The 20,602-nt window shown below is 33.8% G+C and overlaps 1 protein-coding gene across 33 annotated transcripts in view; it reads right to left on the bottom strand.

Moving 5' to 3' along the window:
• Window positions 1-20,602, bottom strand: part of SOX6 (SRY-box transcription factor 6) — a 484,589-nt gene that overhangs the window by 264,154 nt on the left and 199,833 nt on the right. For all 33 annotated transcript variants that reach the window (XR_013952300.1, XR_013952301.1, XR_013952302.1 and 30 more), the window contains one exon: window positions 14,353-14,442. Coding sequence is in view for 29 of the 33 variants with exons in the window: in XM_080595801.1 (XP_080451927.1) it covers window positions 14,353-14,442 (90 nt within the window). In the remaining 4 variants the exon portion in view is untranslated. The remainder of the gene's footprint in view (window positions 1-14,352; window positions 14,443-20,602) is intronic.

A 20,602-nucleotide genomic window follows, 5' to 3' on the forward strand; every position in this document is an offset into this window, starting at 1 on the left:
ACTTACACTGATTTCAGTGGGCTTTGAAACAGGTCCATTGATATGCTCAATAATAATGGTATTAGGTGGTCAAAACTGGAAACTTCAGGCTTGTAAATCTGAATATTATTTTAAATATTTACCATTATTTTAAATTTTCCATTATTTTATATTATAAATATACCCATTTAGCAGAGCATATTAATGCTACAATTATGAATTATCTTATCTTTTGTAATAACCACAGTCTCTCTGTATAGGTATTGGAAACAAAAAACAAAGAAGTAAACAATGCTTGTTGCTCCCTCATGATTTAAGTAAAAAATAAACACGAAAAATAAATAAATAAATAAATATGAACCCATGCTGGAACAAATTAGATTTCTATTAAAAGCTTGTTGTGGTCCTATGAAATACACTACCAAATTATCAATCCAGTCTTCTAACTGCAGAAAAAACTCCTAAATCACATTAACCAGAGCACAAAAAAAGGTGGCCTACATTTACAGATTGAAGTTCCACTCATATTCTAACAGTGTTCTGGTATAATTATACTCTAACCACAAGCATGAGTATGTTTAGCCAGATGTTTCTTAGAAGCAACTGAAAATACAGTTGGAAATTTTCTTAATTCAATTTATTTGAATACCTAGCTGATCACAAACCAAAACATTTAACACAACCCTTCACTACGGAATCACTGGTAATGAAACTCTTCACAGTCCCAAACCAGAAAGCAGTATCATGTTATTTCATTGCATGTATGTAGGTATTCTACAACTCTGGCAGGATAATTCAGAAAGAAAACATAAATACTGCCCATTCCAAAGCCTTAATGTAATTTACTATTCAAAGGCCTGAACTTTAGGCACAATCTAAAGATAATTCAGAAAAAGACTTGAAGCATTGGATGTATCTAGGAAACACATCAGGAGGTTTCTGAATTCCATTATAACAGCATTCAAATTCATTGCATTATAAATAGTCCTGGGATATATTTAAGAAATCAGGATCCCCTAATTGTTGCTCTCTTCTTACAACAATAAAAATCTGTCCAAGTTGTATTTTTGTTACTTTATTTCTACAATGACCACAATTCCATGATTATTTTTCCTTCTTAACAAGGCACTACTAAACTAAAGCTAAAACTAAACTAAAAACAGAATCAAGGAAACATTTCTATGGAGACTTCTCTCAAGTGGTCTGAAAGTTAATCATCTTCCTTTTAAGCGTCCCATAAAAAAAAAAAAAAAGGGAAAAAAAAAAGAGCTATGTCCCAAGCAACATACCTATTGCAACTTGAACCAATGTTTGTGACAGGTTTCTCAGCAGCTACATCAGTTACATCTCTGGTACTGAGATACTGTCAACTACGATGAAGGCTAATTATGACTGCAAAATAATTTTTCACTTAAGCAATTTCTTTTATGGTCATTTGTGCTCTCTGAATTTTAAATATACATCAAAATTTAAAACTGACTGCACCTGAAAAGATCTCAGGGATACATCCAAGTTTCTTGGACAAATATGTGTTTCTTGGACCTTAGTTTTCTCTGGGAAAGGTATTCAAATGGATTTAAGTCTTACTATTGTGGATAGATCTCTGGCTGTGTTTTCAAAAAGATGTTAAGCATCTAATACCCATTGACTCAGGTGATGTCTTACTCAGGTGATAGATGTGTCTAAGTCATACAACGTCATCAGAAAATGTTCTCAGTGTATTTTCACCCAGTGGACACTAGAGCCATGGAATATCTTCCCAAAAGATGCTGTGGGTTGAAGAGTTTCTTTAAGCTCAAGGGGAGACAGGGCAAGGATTTGGAAGAGGGAAGAGAGACCCAGTAGAGTAATCCCTTGAACTGAAAATAGTCAGAGGCTGGGATAATGTTAGTGCAAAAGTATTATATATGCTTCCTCTGTTTTTTTCTTGTTCTTGTGCGTCCATTCATGACTACTGTTTGAGTCAAATGGATGTTTGGCTGTTTTGTCCTCTTTATATAAAATATTTGTCCTTTTTTCTCTGAGTTCTTGGGTAGCACCTTTAGCCCTTCAGACACAGTATTTGACTATTTTTCATTAAAATGTTTTCCTTGTATGGGAATTCATACCTATGGATCAATCAACTTTCTTTTATTAACATAAAAGTAGTTTCATTTGCTCTTGGGATCTACAACATCAGCTAGTGGATAAGAGAATCTGGATCTGTGTGAAGATGTATATACTGAGGCTTAGGGCTGATGCTTCAGTCAAAATTTTTAGTTACTCACTTTGAGTTTTAGCATTAAAAGGGTTTCAACTGAACCCTTACAGATGCTGCTAACATATGCCCCTAACATATGCTTCTAACATATACCCATCAATACATTATGTTATCATCATAATTCCAGGGTATCAAAATAAATACAGTCATAAATTGAAGTACTGTTGAAAAACCGCTGAAAGACCAAAAGTATTTAGATATCACCTCCTAGAGCTCATTAGTACTTTGGTAACTTCAAGGTATCAAGGATTGCATTCATTTTCAAATTTTAAAATTCTTTCCTGGAGCTCTTTCATTATTGGCTTGGTATTTAACAGCAAAAATCAGTGTTTTTTTCTGCTCTTGTGCACATTAAATGCTGTGTCTCATTCTAGTAAAGCTAAGCATGCAGTAAGCTTTCAGTTTATACCATGGACTCAACAAATACAGACAAAAGTCCATCTGAGAAGACCAGCTTGCAGAAGAGGATGAATTTGATGTTTAAAGACAATACAGAAAATGCATTTAATAAGGCAACACCCACACACACTTATTCAAAATTTCTCCCAAATATATGTATTTTTCTACTAACTCAAGTACTCAGTATTGTTTTAGGTATTAATTCTCTGTATGTACTTTAAGAAGAGTGACGTTCTCAATTGCTCAATCAACTGCTCAACTTCTAAACACCTACTATAACATAGCTAACACTGACCAAAAAAAAGCTCTCCCGGAAAAGCCTGTAAAAGTATGCATGGCAAAATCATTACCTCGTTTACCAGCTAACCTTCTAATTCTCACAATATCATTTAACCATTTTCTGTCTGTCAGTCAAGAACAGTAAACAAATGTCATATATCCTCAGTTCATAAATAACAGAAAAGTAACTCTTTAAGAGCTCCAATGAAAAATGGCATGTTAGCTTCATTATATATATACATATATATATAACATTATATATAACACACAGAGCTCTCAGAGCTGTTAAGGACCATAACAGTAACTGACTCTATAAATTTTACCGTTTCAGAGAGCAGCAGTGCTCCCAGCCCTGGCACTGGCAATGCCAGCTGGTCTACAAGATCTGACTTTGATCAGTGAAGAGCATTCTTCTTTTTACAGATCATGATGCAAGAGTTGGCGTGGGCCTATTGCAAGGAATATATTTTCTCCTTTGGGAAGACTATTTCATCAAAATAAGTTAAACAATATTCATTTTAGTTACATAGATCTTCAGTTTTCCATCACTTCCACACTTGAACTTTATATTAATTTCTATGTGTTTAAAGCATTCAGACATTTTACACAGACATAGCTGTCATAACGAAAATTTCCTATAGCAGATTAAGCTGACATGTAATTAGCACCCATATTTTGCCTCCAGTGATTCACTGATTATCACCATACCCTTTTTAGAAGCTGCAGCCGTAATTCAGAAAAGAGCTGATTTTTCCTCCTTTTAGCACAATACACATTGAGGGAAACAGATACAGGCAATGTGAGAGAAGAGACTCACCTATCTGTGAAGTCAACTAACTATAGCCATGTAGAGAAGCTGACTACAATTTTCCCAGGTCAGCAAACTGAGAATTATTATGACCCAAGCACAGCCAGCTCTTAGCACCAGTTTTCATATTTGTCTGATGGTGGGATATGTTATCTAAGAGTATCTAGAGAGACCCAAAGGCCTTCTGTCAATCACTGTTATCTTGAAAAGTGGCAGAACGTAACTCGATTCTTTTTAGAAAAATCGGTAAATTTCAGGAGAAGTGGGCACCCTCATCTGTGGCTAAGAGACACAAAATAACACCATGAAAAGCCTTGGGAGGTGAAGAAAACAACAGAATAGAGAAAGGGTTAATTAATTTACAAATGCATCCCGAGGTGGTAACTCTCAATTTACCAGAGCCCCTAAAAGAAAATCCACAGCCATCCCATTACTGTTGCTGAATCTTGAGAATATGTAGGCAAATGGATCCTGGCACCACAGTAAAGCAGAGAACAGCAAAACTTCTTTCAGTTACAAGTTAAAAGGAATTCTATGATTCTTAATGGATCTTAAAAAAAAAAAAAAAAAAAGCACCACATAACAGTTATGCCCATTTCATTTTCTTTACCTTCCTCAGTAAGCCTCTGATTGTATCGCTTTGATGTTACCAATAAAACTTGAAGTCTCTGTAACCTTTCCCACATTTAAAAAAAATAAATCTTAAGTTTTGCAAGCCTAAGTAAAAGGTCTGTATACACTACATTGCCTTCTGAATTCTGCAGCTTCAGTACAACACCTGCTTTTGAACAGGGGATTTTGTTTTAGTACTTGTCATAAGACTGTATTCCAGCTTCCAGATAGAACTAAAATTGTCTTGTAAATAGGTACGTCGATGACAAAATCTCATAACTAAATTTCAAAGTACGGTGAAACTTGTCTTTAAATAATTTTCTGATCTTAGAGGTTAGAACTGTGTTGTTATTTCAACAGAACACATTGGGACCGTATATCAATCTACAGTATTTCCAAGTCAAAACAAATGCAAAAGATGTATCTTCACATATAGTGATATGTTCAAAAATGTCGGAAATGTCAACCACTTACATACTTTCATATTATCTCTAATTAATATAAATTGCACTTAATTTCACATTTAGTAAAACATATTGCTGCCCAAAATAAGGACTATAATTTTTATCAGCAATTATTATTACTGATGTATCAACACAATTATTTAAATTCAATGTATATAGAAGGCAGAATCCATGCACGCATTCACAGTTTTTGTTCCCTCTGTGCTTCTTCCCTAATTTTTGTGGCTTGGAGCTCCTCCAGATGCTGTCTCTGAGTTTGTGGTTTTGTATTTGAGATCCCATCTCCTGATTCATAGCATTCCTTGATAGACAAACAGATTCAGATAGGAAAACAAAGTTACCTGTATATAATTAGTGTCTGACAGCTGAACTGCTAAGTTTTCCATTCATGGTGAGCCTACTGTTTCAGATTTTACCCATTTCTTCGGTCTCTGAGTTGCTGTATTTAACTGAGCTATTCGATAAGTGGTGACATATGTGATCTCCATGCTGCAAGCTGCACTTCAGATGCAGAGGATTTTCCTTTTTTCCCTCCCCAATCATAAACCAAATTATTTGAAAAACAACACAGGGTTTTGTATTTCTAAACTGATGTGCCTCCTAATTGAATGCAGAACACTTTCAAACTATTTTCCATTAAAGGCCCACTTTTTTCTGATTTAATCCACAGTATAATACCTTCATTGGTAGATTAAAATTGTTTGACTAAAAGTAAAACCTATTATTATATGTTGTGTTTTGTTGGGGGGTTTTAGCAGTTCTGTCTTGTATAATGTAGGATGAATTATGTAAAACATACCAAACAGGATATTCTACAAGCTGCTACTTGCATGCTGCAAACAATCACAGTTACACTGATAGACTGGGACTTAGCATCTTAAAATTCCTGTGGAAATCAAGTGCATTTTAAGTATTGGGTTTGATTATTTAATCAGACAACTTGCATTTTGCCCTGGCTAATTTGGAAGGCTGATAATATTTTACTCATAAAATAATTGTGCACCTGTTGTGATGGAAACCTATTCAAACAAATCTTAATAGACATGAGGATTCATTCCAGACATGAGTGCGTTAGCCTCTCATTACTGCTATCTACAGGGCAACAGATTTTAAACAGCTCTTGAAGAGGTCTCAGCTTAATCTTGTATAACTCTTAAAGAACAGTTATGACCAAGTGACTAATATTAAACTTTAAATCATATTGATACCAAGGTAAATATTAGGAATATATGGGTGAAACTACCAGTAATTTAAAGAAAAAAGGGTAAGAAAAAATATTTATATAATAACAGGATTTCAGCATGAGAGATAATGACAAAGAACCATTTCTGATCTAGGTGTCCAAGTATAAACCTACTGATTTTATTAACACAGAGTGTAATATCTATGATACTCATATTTATGAATTTATAGGAATCAGGGCAGATTATTTCCTTAATAGATTTCAATTTCTCATTCCTCTGTACAGACAAATTTCCTATGGAAATTGTTTCAACACAGTTATCTTAATTTGCTTTGTAATTTCCATATTCATATTAATTGAAGAGGTTTCATCTTTTTAGTCTATTTGAAAATTACTCTCTTAGCAAGTCATGCCACAACTGAAAAAAGTTGTACGAACATGAAAAGAGAGGAATTATTTACTTTAAAATAAATAATGGAGGGGGGAAAGAGAGAAAGGAGATAGTGAATTGGTCTCAATATTTAAGTGGGGGGGTGGTATCATGAATGACCTGATTAGAGCAAGAGGGTGTTGACTAGGCTGGACTCACTTTAATGTCAGCAGGATGAGGTGAAAACAAGGAAAATGAGCCCATTTTGGCTAGATCTGCCCTCTGGCAGAAAACCATCATATGTCATCGGTCAGATCAGAAGTGAGATGACACAGCTAGACAAATCAAGACCTCCTGTACAAAATACTGTTAACCTCTTCCAAAGGGTCAACTTGTTTAGAGAGGGCAAGGACAACCCTCTTTGTATTTCTTCTTCTATTCCTCACTGAGCTTAGGCTTTTGAGGCAGTGGCTGTGTTGAGTTGCACTTCATGTTCTTGCTATTCTCAGTTGCATGTGAGTTTTCCAATTGTGTTCGTACTTTATTTTTACTTAGTACTAACCCATTTCCCATAAGTTTTATAGATGGCATTTCTGAGCCACCTCTGGGTCCACAGTGTTTGTGAAGTTCCCAGTAAGGTATTTTTATCTCTGTCAAGAAAAAAATATCCGATACTCTTTGATTCCATCAGGATGCTCTCATTATCACACAACATCCACACGTCAAGACTCTACTTCAAGACAGACTCCCTGTTCAGAAAATGAGTTTAATACACCCAACTGAGGTGAAGGTTCTCATTATTCAGTGCCAAAGGTTGATGTTGCTCAGAATAGGGATACTTTGTGCAGAGAAGAGTGGTGAGAGTGATCAAAGTGCAGAACTGCTGTCACATAAGGGATAAATAAATGTATTTTTCACTTTCTAAACTGGAGAAGAGACAACTGAATGGAATATGATAGAGAAGATGTACAGATAACAGCAGTTCCCTGGGCATTATAATACAAGATCTAGGGGACACCTACAAGCTCCAAATATAAAGATGGAGATACTGTTTTATATAGCATATTGTTAACTGCTGAACTTATCCCCACTGACATTTCAGCTGTCAATTAAAAGGTTCAAAACTGATTGGACGTATTCATAGCCGATAATTCTATCAAGGGCCATTAAACCCAAATGTACCACCTCTGAATCAGGGAGCCCATTAATCATAGATCATGGGAAACTGGAAGAGTATATTGAAGAAATATTACTCTGTGCTTGCCCTTTCCTTACACCTTTCCCCAGATCGCTCAGTAGCTATAGAGACAACATAACAGTATAACGTTATGCTGTTTTATATCTACCACTTAAATCACAGATTTCCTTAATATGAAACTCCTGTAACAAAGAAGTGATAAACCTACAGCAATAAAACTGCTTAAACCAGAATCCAAACGGATCAGAAAAATTCAGGCCTTTTAGTACTGTACCTATATGTATCTTTCTAGATAAATGCTTACATTCATTAATTTGTTAGAATTTGGCTTGCTAGGTCTACAGCAACAAAAACCCCAAACCACCAAAACAATGAAAAAAGAAACAGAGGTTCCACTCTGCTTTTAGCCTTGCAAACTACTACAAATGCACTTTTTTTTTTTTTACTTTTTTTTCTTACTTTTTTTTTTATATGAAGGAGTCTATTTGTCTTCAGTTGAAGTTTTATATTGCTAAAGCTAAGTATCTTCATTGGCAACTAAGGTGGGGCTTGATTCTGAAGGAAATTTGTTATTGACATCCAGTATCAGAAGAGGATGTCTTCAGTTACAAGTGGTGTGATATGGTTCTTCAACAGAGACCTTTCAACTACAGTGACAGACACCAGATTCGTTAAAGAAAACAATTACTGATATTATAAAAAATAGAAAAGAAAATACACATTAAAAAAATAGACAAAAGAAAATGGCAATTTTTTGAAGAAAAAGTGAAGAAAACCTTTTTATTTTTAGTTTATACTCAATCCTTTTTTTGTAAAATAATAATAATAATAATAAATGGTGTTTGAAAATAAACACCATAAATTTTCTTGTCAGTCTTTGTACAACTGAAGAATGGATACAATTATAGGAAGCAGTCTTCTTAATGTGTCCAGTAAATATTTTGCTGTTTCCAGATTCTTATTATTAGCATCATTATCCTTCCTATCCCTTTTTCTCATGAATAGTTGATACTATTTCTTAGTACAATATTTGAGCTACAGTTCCGCAGAACACAGCATATAAGTGAGCTGTCCCACTGATTTCAATATAGTGCAATATAGTTCATATATTGAGTCATGAATTGCTAGTCTTAGAAACATACCCCAATAAGGTAAATATATATATATTATATATATGATTGCAGTAATAAATTCATCATGTTCTTGGAAATATACCGCATGTATTCTACTTGATATTATTTATAAAATGTATTCAACACTATGGATAACTTGATTTATGTGAAAGGTTGATTACAATGTAATTTATAGTTGTGGAATTTTAAGAACTAGAAACCATAATAGTCAATAATTTTTAACACTAGAAGCAGGCTTGATTGTGATAGGTGCCACTGAAATATGACTCCATGACCAAAGGACCACAGCAATAAAAATGTTTAGCTTTTTTTTTCTAAGTACAGCTTCAATCCTGCCAAGACATACATGCACATAATTTAAATAATAACACTATGTAGAGTGAGCAGTCCCATTCATATCCACAGAAGTACCCTCTGTGTAAAGCTTAAACTAAGTCTATTTAAATCTAGAATCTGGAAAGAAGTATTTAACAGCAAGAAAAGTCAAAATGATGTAGGACCATATAGTTTAAGCTAGTTCATATGTCTGGCCTAAATAATTATAACAGTATCTTAATCCAAAGAAATAGATAAAATGGTGCTGGGTAAGTTTAACCTATATATATATATATATAATATGTATATTAATCTATAATATATATATATATTAATTGATTACCTTCTTCAAAGAGATCAGACTAAATATTATGCACACACTAACTGTTGAAAGTGCTTGTGAAATATTCAGTCATTCAAATACCAAGGTACCACTTAATTTACAAGGTCAGGTTAGGCCTGGAAATGTAGCTTTTGTAACACATTACACTAAACACCAGTGACCCGAGAAATGGCAAAACAAAAATATATGTTTGATTTAGAGAGCTAAAACTTAGAGCTAAACATATTACTTCATTGGATCATGGTAATAAATACATTACAAGAAAACTTTATAGCCTGTGGTATATTTCTAATCAGGACCAATTTCGTAAGGATTTGGGTGTAGGGGCTCTGGGCTGTGTTGTTTTGTTATGTTTTGTTGGATACTTTCATTGGTTTCACTAATTGGAACCAGTTGATCCCTTTTCCTGTGTATTGATTTTTTAAATCCTAGCAGTTAACAATGATTCTAATGTATCATAACACTTTAGACCTTAATCATATAGTGGGGTTTTTGCTTGTAGCTTTTGTTTGAGTTTTAATTAAGAAGACCTTGTGTCTCAAAGCCTGAGCTGGGTTTTTAATTGCTAGTATGTATATCACACAGACTTCAAAAGAAATAAAATATGTTTATAACAGAGAGCACAAAGGAGAGCTTTGAAATGTCTATAGCCATACAAAGTGACATAATTAAAAACCTCTGAGTGCCTCTGTGATGTAAGACATATATATTTATTTATACATATTTATAAAGCAGATTGTTACATACCCTTAGAATTCATGAAAAAGAAATTTCAGCAATTATACTGAGAAATAATTACTACAAATCCAGACTGCACTGTTGGTCAGGGCTACAGGAAAACATAAGATATATTTTCTACGAAACAGTCTTCACGTTTGATACAGTGCTCCAAAAAAACACCCAAAAGCTTATCTGTGAATATAAATTTTATAAAATGGAAGTAAAAATAGCATTTAGAATGTTTTGTAAATCTTGCATATTTTAAGAAAAATTTAATTCACTGTCAAATCACAGACACCATAGCTTTCTTGAGGATTCACTCATGTAGAACTCTCTCCAAGACTATCCCAGAAATGGATAGTGTTAAATTACCAGATTCAAGCAGTTGTGCCACACTGTTCTCTTTCAGTCATTAGTGCACACACACAAAATGCTCCTAGAAAACACCTCCTTCCATCTCTCTGGTGCTCTAATCCCAGCAACAAGTATCATTTTCAATAGTGTTTACAGTAGATCTTACAATGAAACTATCAAGTGAGTGAAATTCATTTGTTTTACCCAATGCAACATTTCCTTAGGAAACAGACACACTGACTCCCACATATCCAAAAATTTTGAGCTATTAAATGTATACACATCACATGAAATAGGAGTTTGGGGCTCTTTTTAATAAAGTAACAAATGTGAACAGAAAAGGAATAAGCAAGGGAAATATAATGCAAACTGACCTCTGTATTGGATATATTGGATAAAGCTATGGACATCAATCACTATCCTTCCCAAAATAGAGTATACTGTACAAAGACAGCATGTGACATTCGAGTCACAATGCCTATAAATATAGATAGTTTCAGTTGTAAACACCACCAATGGAAGCCAGAGAACTAACCTGTAACACAGTAGTCGGTGACCCACGAGTCACTCTTCTGTAAGACTGCTAGACCAATTCTGACCCTTTCACGATAACATCATTGCTTAAGTTACTTAAAGACTGACCTTTCTTATTTGATCTTCAAAGACCCTGCATGCTGAGAAAGACCATTGCGGGCTATTTCAGTAGGACAACTGCCTGATGCATGCAAGACTACGCTATTCCAGAGATTTATATTTGGAACAGAAACAGAAAACTTAAAACAGACTCTGTATAGTGATAAATGATGCTACTCTGCCTAGCTGTGGCTGCTGAAATAAAACTAGATATCTAAGCAACAGAAATGCATGCAGTGAGGGCGGGGGAGGACTCTGCACAGAACTCCGCACACCCAAATATCTGGAAATTCAGAAAAGAGCCCTGAACCACTTTGGTTATTTAAATTCATGATAACAAAAATTAGAATGAAAATTATTTCCTGATGCTAATTGTTATTTGAAAGAACAACACTGCAAAAGCTGGACATAAGCCTAACAAATACTTTAAAGAAATGTATTTGCATACATACACTGGCAAATGGCATGCAACCAAGTGATTTGCATGGGCAGTTGTGTGTTTTTTTTCCAGGTGAGCAGGTCACTTAACTCAGCTCAACTGCTTCACAGACCTTTGAAAATTTGACCTATGTGTTTCGTTTATAAACATATCAAATGAACGAGCAGACTTTTTTAACCACTGGAATTTGGGTACAAAGCATTCTGCCAAACGTTCCTCTGAGTTTCATGCAACCTCCCTGAAGTCAATGGCTTGTTTGGCTGGAATTCAAGGAAGAATCTGGACCATTATCAATAACTGAAATCCTGATAAAGACACTCAGAAAAAGCAGTTTTACAAGTGAAGCACACTATGCAAGAGTAATTGTGAACAGGAACAATTCCACTTAGAGAAAAAATAAATGATTCACTCTTTGTTACTTTTGTATTGGCTTCTATTGTTTGTATTAATAGATATAGCTTATAATTATATCTTGATTAACACTATTGTGTTCTAAATATAGAAGGTAAAGCAAGAAAATACCATTTTTATTTATTTCTCTCAGCCAATTATCTTTTCTTCTCATCTATGTGCTTCCCAAACATGAATAGAAACAGTTTGTATCAGTGGTACATTTTTTTTCCTGCTTTCATCCTTCTTTTTTTTTTTCTGGCACTGATTCGTAGAGAACTGCCTTCCCACAACCAAGATGCTAGTCTTTCACTGGAGGGGGAGGGCTGCAGTTGTGCAGACACAGAGGAAGAGTATGTACTCAGGTTATCCTTCGTGAGAACAACGCCTTCTCGCTAAAATAAACAACTCCCAGTAACAGTCAGTGTAAAGACCAGTTCCTCACAGGACCACACCTCACTTTCTTATAATCAAGACTTTTTCCCTAATGACCTCATTTATTTATTTGAACTGTGTTGCTTCAAGTCTTTAAGTCAGGCTCTCAGTAATACGAACAGAAATTGTGCACAAAAGCCAAAAACATCAGCCAGATAAATAAATTGATTTAGAATCTAATGGAAATTAAGGAGCAAGGTATTTGACATCCCAAACAAGATACACTTTCAGAAGTAGTTTTCAGACCTCAGCATGCCAGTTATCTAACTGGAAATTCATTCAGTACTATGAAAATTAACTTCATGACTTTGGAAGTCTACCACCCTGAACACTGAAAATATTTATTTTAAAATATATGTATATTTCTTCGGTAGATTAAAAGATCTCCCTGGTGCCTCTGCTTTACTTTATTTCCTTCTTGCAATCTGGTTTTCATGCTGTCACTGTCTAGATGGTAGGATATTTTTTCTTACTGAGACCATTTAAGGTATATAAATACTACCACAAGTTAATATGAGGTTACTTGGTTGACAGTGATGTTAGCAGCTAGGAGGTACTCAGCCTGGAGACAGTGACTTTTTTTTTTTTTAATAACTGAAAGCTCATGAAAAAGCTTTTTGTGCCGTCTAAAAGAATAAAGAATATTATTCTGCATTGTTAGAGATCCCACCTCTTTTAATTTTGATTCTCTAACAGCATTCAAGTAGTTTCTATTTAGAGACTAAGTAGCTATACTGTGCAATTAATGGACCAACTAGCATTCAATGCTTTCCACACTGTTAAGAGACAATACAGCTTTAAATAGAATGTCATTTCAAGACAAAATTTTGTTGCCTTTTGTTTATTACCATCGATTTTAACATGTTTCTGTAAAACGGCATACCATATTTCTGCCACTGATTTTACTACAGGATTTCTTACCTGCCTAATATATTCACATGGTCTTCTACAAGTGACATCCAACAGACAAACCCAACAGATTTTGGTTTTGAATCAATTGCAGGAACCAATTATAACTTACTTAATAAAAAGGGCTAGTCTTTCATCTGTTTGCATAATAAAACAATGAACTATCTTAAGTCACCCTAGAGGAAATGTAAAACCCTAAGCTTCCATTTTCATTTAAAAAAAAAAAAAAAAGTATCTTTCTTTTTTTCCCCATTAGTAAAGCCTTATTAATACGAAGCACATGATTCTTTGTTTCCACTTATTTGTAGTTTCTATTTAATAAAATTATACCATTGAAGAGAAATGAAACTTAGGTACCTTGTGTACTTTTCAAAAATGCCTTATGAGCCCTTCTCACAGCACAAAAAACCCTCTCCCCTTTAATTTTTTGCTTAGTCAATAACAATGAATTTCTTTTCAATAAGAAAAATCCATGGAAAGGTTGATGGTTGAGTAAAAAAAATCACTTTAAAGTTTTCTACACAGTCTTTAATTGTCAAGAGAATTCCACTTGTACCAGACTGATGGTCCAAAAAATCTTGGAAATACTGGAATGTCCTGTCTATATAAGCAATAAAATTCCCACTGATTTCAGTGAGTCCACAATTTCCTCACGGGGCTTCTTTCTCCACAGAAATAGCATGAATATGATAAATATATAGCATTTTTTCCCAATTGTGAATACAAAATTCAGAAGAGTAATTACACAATGAGGCCCCTTTTATAACCTGAAAGCAATTTCTATGTATATTTATGCAATTGAGAAGAAGCAGTAGCAAGTACGAGTAACTCCATGTTTTCAAGACGTTTCTTCCTCTTCCTCTGGTCACAGAGATATATAGCTAATGTCAACGAACTAATGTTACTAACCTGGTGTTTGTGGTAACATTCATGATTGTCTACAACTGACTGTGATATAACATATTTATTTGGCAAACATGTCTGTCATCTCAAAGATAAACATTAAAAAACAGGAAATCAATCTCTAGTTATGATTGTTATTTCTATTATTTTTCTGAACTTAAAAAAAATACTCATTCCCCTTCTTAAAAAAATGTGTAAACATTTAACATTTGATCTAGTGAGATACCTTTAATTTCTCCAAGGAGATCACTTGTGTTTAATTTTTCCATCTTCTCCTTCCAGTCTTTAGAAAGTAGCTTTTCCATGCAGGATGAATCTATTCAAAAAAAAAAAAAAAAAAAAGAAAAAGAAAAAAAAGGAACATCAAATATATTCTTACACATCAGGGAAAGAGGTGCCACCTTCATTTTAAAACTTCTCCTTGTTCTAGTTGGACCATAGTTTCAAAGAGAAATGAACTTGTAGCCAAACAGAGTTCTCATTTAACAGCATTTTAAATCTAAAGTAATTCCACTGAGGTTAATGGAGTTACTATGGATTTAACAAGGGTCTAATTGAAAGGAAAACTTCGTTCAGGATTTATGCATGCTAACTGCCAATTTACATGCATAGATTGCCAATGTATATACAAATTCTGTCTTTTTCATTTGAGAATGATTGTACACTCGAAATTATACATGAAGATTTAGAAGCTTTTTCTGGAAATTTGGCACACAGTGACATCTGAAACCCATTTTTATACCCATGTCAATGCAAAAGTTATTCATATAATGTCTCCATGGAATTCATAAAAGCATTCTACATATTGGATGCTCACAGTATCAGAAATTTTCTTGGTACACTATAAACAACATGCAATGATTAGAAGATCTGCTTTCATAATTTGAAGTTCAGAATACATCTTCAATCTTTGTCCCAGTATGGGAGGCCTTCTCTAGGCAAAACTGTCACTGAAATCATTATACTTAGGAGAAGGTAGAAAATTAGCTGTAGTAAGTTTCATACGATCAGACCCCGATTCCACTAGAAAATCGAATATTGAGCCTAGCAGACTCTTCAATACAATCTAAAGGCTTTTTTAGTTCCCAAATTAAACTAATTGACTCTGAAGTCTAAATACCTATACATAGTCTACACATAACCTTCCAGATAAATTGCAAAAGCTGATTTTTAAGATGGGAATTTTTATGGCTGATGCCATGATTCAGAATATTATGAGTTTAGGAACCTTAATTCAGATTTATTAACAGTCAGCAAGAAAACTTTACACACAACTGAATACTTATTTTCTCTTCCCAGTTAGTAATCATAGAATATCTATTAAACATCATGTATTTATTTTCATTGGTAGACTCATCAACAAAGCCTTGCAAAAAAATCATTGGAATCATTTAAGCCCAGTTTAGCAAAATATCAAAAACATGACAAGTGCAACTCTATTCCTACAATGAATTTTTCAAATAGCCTACATTGTAAGACCACATATTACCCTGGGGTGCTGAGCACATTGGTTCTCACCTGAATATGTTGGGCATAGCCACACACTTTAGCTTGTTAGAAACCCTGCCGTTTGCATGAAAAGAAGATCAATTTACAAAATGATTTACCAACTAATAACTTTCCAAATTTTGATGACATTTGCACTTTTACCACTCCAGTCACTTAAGAATCAACACCTGGGAATACATGAAGGCAGAATTCAGCCTAACACATCTTCTGTTAAATTATTGGTAGATTAAGGCCAAATTTTGGCTCAAATTCTCATGTCAGCAGTCCCATTAGAAGCATTCACACGAGTAACAATAAAAGGAGAAAGCCCAGACGAAGAATGGCAACAGAGAGCAACAATACAGCACGTAACGGTGCCTACCACCTCAGAGGAGTCTACAAAGACTAAGAGAGAGAAGCATTCAAAGAAGTCATAAAAGGAGGAGTTAAAGATTCAAAGAAAAGTTCAAGGAAGAAAAAGCCAGTCACATTTTAGAATTCAAATAATTTCAGCTGAAAAAAAATCACATTAGCATCTTCCCTTGAAAAAACAAATGAACAAACAAACAAAAAAGGAAAACCAGTTGAAAGCATACCAAACTGTAGCTACCAGAAGATCAAAGATCAGGTTTTAATTGCAACACATTTTCACCGTGCAAGCCTCCGTGGAAAGACAACACAGCTTGTAAATGTTTTTGAAGTAATATTTCAGTAGAAAAGCTAATTTATTTACTAATTATATCTTTCTATGAAAGAGACAAAATTAAGGAGCTCTAAGTTGCAATAGGCAGTGTTAAAATACTTGTTATATAATAACAATTTACTTTTAACAATAACAGGCACTTATTACTTTTATGAGTTCTGGCCTGATAATAGAAGAATCAAGAAATAACCATCAATTATCAATAGAACATTGTAATTTGTCCTTTTTTTGTGATATCATCATTAGTTTAAAAAGATGTTTCTGTGTTTCTCCCCTGCCAAAATTTCAGACCCTTCATCCCTGGGGAAAAAAAAAAAAAAAAAAAAAAAAGGACAATCATATTTAGAGTTTTATTCTGATATTTGCTATAGGTTTTATATCCTACTGCTTTTTAACTGAGGTATTTTCCTCAATTCATACAGAGAAGAAAAACATTAAAATTTTAATAAGAAACAATTACAGAATATCGCAAGAGTTGGTATAATACTTTCCATGAAAGCACTTGCTTTATTTCTTCTCTTACTTTTCTTAAAAACATGCGTGGCTATCTGTAATGTTATTACATTGCATAAGAGCAAACCGTATATTTCTAAAGACAGACAGAGAAAGAACTCAAATGGAAAAAAGGCAAATCTGTGTGCCTTTTTTTTGATATTATCACATTGCTAGTTACAATTTTTATCTCTATAAATGACTGAAAAAATCCTTAAGAATTTCTTTAAACACCCCTGTGCTACTCAAATTCTACATTATACATCTGACCACACAATGTATAGCTTCTGTATTTTGTTATTGGGAACAAGAATACACAATGAGCCTTTTAATAACACTGTAAAAATATTTCTTTTGAAATTCCTGTAAATTTTCAATTAGCGGGGTTAATCCACAAAAATTTTAACATTTAAAATCGTGGTGTGTGTTAAAGCTCTCCAGAGGTCCCTCACATTAGGCACAAAACTAAATATAGAGGCTTACACTTGAAAGGCATGTTTCCCTTCAAGTTCTACATTCTGTGTTCATGAACACACATTTTGAAAAGGTTTGTGAGTAAGAAATGGAATTTTTTCTTTCTGTACTGAAAATTAATTTTTACATACATATAAAATCTACAAAGATGTCTTCTGACATCAGTGAAATGTCTTCATCCATATTGATTCATTTTCTGATTTGATTCATTATAGAAACAAAACATCGACTCAGAATCCAGCACTGAACATTGATGAAGCCCAAATTCACATCTGCACTGCATCACTCTCCCTGCACGGAGGCTCTGCTTCAGAACCATTATGAAACCTTGTGGATCCCAGCATTTGTGAAATTCAGGGGTATTCTTGTTAAAGATAATTATAAAAGAAGCAAAGAAAGAAATTAGCATTTATACATTTTTAGCTCTTCTCACTGATTTTATAAACCACAGTTGGATTTATGCTGCAAAGTAGCATATTTTGTACTGACAAATGTAGGATCAAACTCATGCAAGTTGCACTGGAGCAATTTATTGTATTAGCAACACATAGATTCTCATCTTTATATTCTTCTGTCGTGAACTACAAGAAAAACTCTTTCAAGGACAGCAAGCAGGTTAAGTATAATTAGACTGAGATGACTAAATGAAACATTGGGTATTATTTAATATCATGGCTTATTACATAATGTGTTAGCAATTTTAATTGTAAAGAAGTTTTAAGTAGTGTGAAGATCTTGCTACACAAGAGAATTTTGCAAAGGTGAACGAGAAAAGATAAATAAGCAGAAAGGAAAAAAGCCTAGGTGTTAGATGAAAAGGATCTCTCCACAATGTCAAAGCATCGATGAAAAGAATTAACATTTGTCCATTGGGTAATCAATCAGTCATGGAATGGATGGAATCCAGCTCTTTGTTGCACGACCGGTGATGAAGAACGAGTGTGTTAGCTATCACAGCCAAGCTCTCAAGTTCTTCCGACTAAACGAAAGTCATCTTGTTCCTATCAAGGATAGCTTTTGCCTCTTGTCTCTTCCTTATTCCCCCCCACACACATTTTTTTTTTTTTTTTAATTTCAACAAGTTAGCAAACCCAGCTATGGGTTACATGAACACTGTATGACCTTACAATAGCCTGCACATATCCTCATTGATTTGGAGGGATTGTTCCTTTTTTTTTTTTTTCTTTTTAATTCACTGAAGTAGCCTCTTATTACTTTCTTTGAAATACAGATAAGAAAAAAAAGCACTCATGCCGTGTGTGTGTTTTTGTTTTTTATAGTAAAGTCATACATAAAAGAAAGCCTAAATGTGAGAGTGCAGCAGCAAAACTTCAAAGCACTGTCAGACATTATTATTTCAAATCAGCTTTGACTTTCTGAGACTTAATAAAACACTATAGTACAGCCTGGCATATTTATAACACCTATACCAGTGATCAACTGAACTGTCTTGTTCTTTCTACTGTGCACTGCCTTGTTATTTCCTTTATAATAAGCTTCTCTCAAAACATGTAACAATACCGCAAACTGATAATTATCAATGATATGAGTTCTAAAACATGACTTGTTTTGCATACAATTCCTTTTGAATATATACATTACTTTGTGACAGAAGACAAAAGCACATTGATTTATTAATAATGATTGCAAATGCATAGCAAGTTCATAAACAATACAGAAATATAATTCAATCAAAGGTATAGGTGACATTTTTCTACATGCATCTGAACTGTTACATATCAAGGAAAGAAGCACTGGAAAAGACAGGGTAGGGGAATTAGAAGAGAAATCAGACATCCTACAAGAGAAATAGTTCTAAAACATGATCAGATCCTCAGTAGGAGGAGGAGAAGCTTCACGTCTGCATTTTAGAAGAACAATACTGAGATTTAGTGGCACCTTTGTCTCTACTTCAGAGTTTACAGTCTACAGTTACGATCTATTACAATTTAGTAGTAATTGCTAAACATAAGAATATATTTTCGCAAGCTTTGGGACTAGATAACAATATGCAAGTTCCTCCTTCTCTTACATTCTATGTTCTCTAACAATTACATTTATATTATCTCATTGCATTTATTTGCCTTTAGCTCCACAGGAGAAAATGTGTCCTTTGGATCAGCCTTTGTCAAATGAGTTCAAATGCCTCATTCAAGTCTTAATCATGAGAAAAGCAGCACAAGTGGAATTACCCTGTCAGCATCTATGAAGATTTGTTAGAGAAAAAATGATGTTTTTTTCTTTGAAAGAATGTTAAATGAGATTATGAACACCTAGGGATAGGCATCTCTGTGCTTACAAGGCCTACCTCAATGGATTACAGAAGAGATTTTATTTTTTCCCCAAACCAAATAAGCTTCAAATAAACATTACAGAGGCTAGCATTTTGTTGCCCCACTCCCCCTTCTACCTTTGCACATCTCTCCCCAAGCCTCAAACAAAATTGTGCATTTAAGTGCATGAAGTTAAAGACCGGACATCTAAAATAATGACCACAACAAAATAACCCATTGTACCTCTGAAAGAAAGGTTTGTTTCACTGTTCCTCAGAGAATACTAAATCTAGTTCAAAGTAGAAAAATCTAAATAAAATCAGTACTTTACAAATATTCCTGAATAAAAGTCAATCATAATTTAGATTTACCCTAGCTGGTGTTTGTCACTTACAAGTAAACTAAAACACCAGGTCCATTGGTGTTATTATTAGACTCATTCATAAAAGAAAAAGAAAAAAAAAGAGCTATTCAGAAAATGAAGAACATTTTTTTCAAATCTGATGTTGAGTTTTTATATAACTCTGCAGATTAGTTGGGACCTTTGACTAACTGATCCATCTCTGAGTGCATAACAGCTTGATTGCATGCCTTTCGTGAAGGCCCTGCCTGTCAGATATGTTTGAGCACAGATCGAAAGCACATAGCATTGATCTATATCGTAAAAATGTTTCCTAATTTTCACTCTTCATATTATGTATTTTAAAATTATATGCAAACTGTAACATTTTGATATTAAAGGGAAAATCAAAAGGTTGCTTTAACTCCCTTTGAAAGAAGAAGATTTTATTATTTTCTAGCAATTCAAAATGAAATTAAGGACTTTACATTTACATTCTTGATTTGAGAAATAAAAATATAATTTAACCATGACTATCAGAAACTTAACTGCAGGATGGTACTATCTATTCTTTTTTCATCCAAACATGTAAAGTTTGGGTAATGTCACTAAAATAGATTCTTTGTTGCCATAGTTACTTTTTTTCTTCTTTCAAACACAAATTACCCTTTTCTGTTTCAAAAAAAACTTTAAATAAAAGAGACAG

Source organism: Anser brachyrhynchus, assembly GCF_964034855.1.
Source record: "Anser brachyrhynchus genome assembly, chromosome: 5".
Classification (NCBI taxonomy): Eukaryota; Metazoa; Chordata; class Aves; order Anseriformes; family Anatidae; genus Anser; species Anser brachyrhynchus.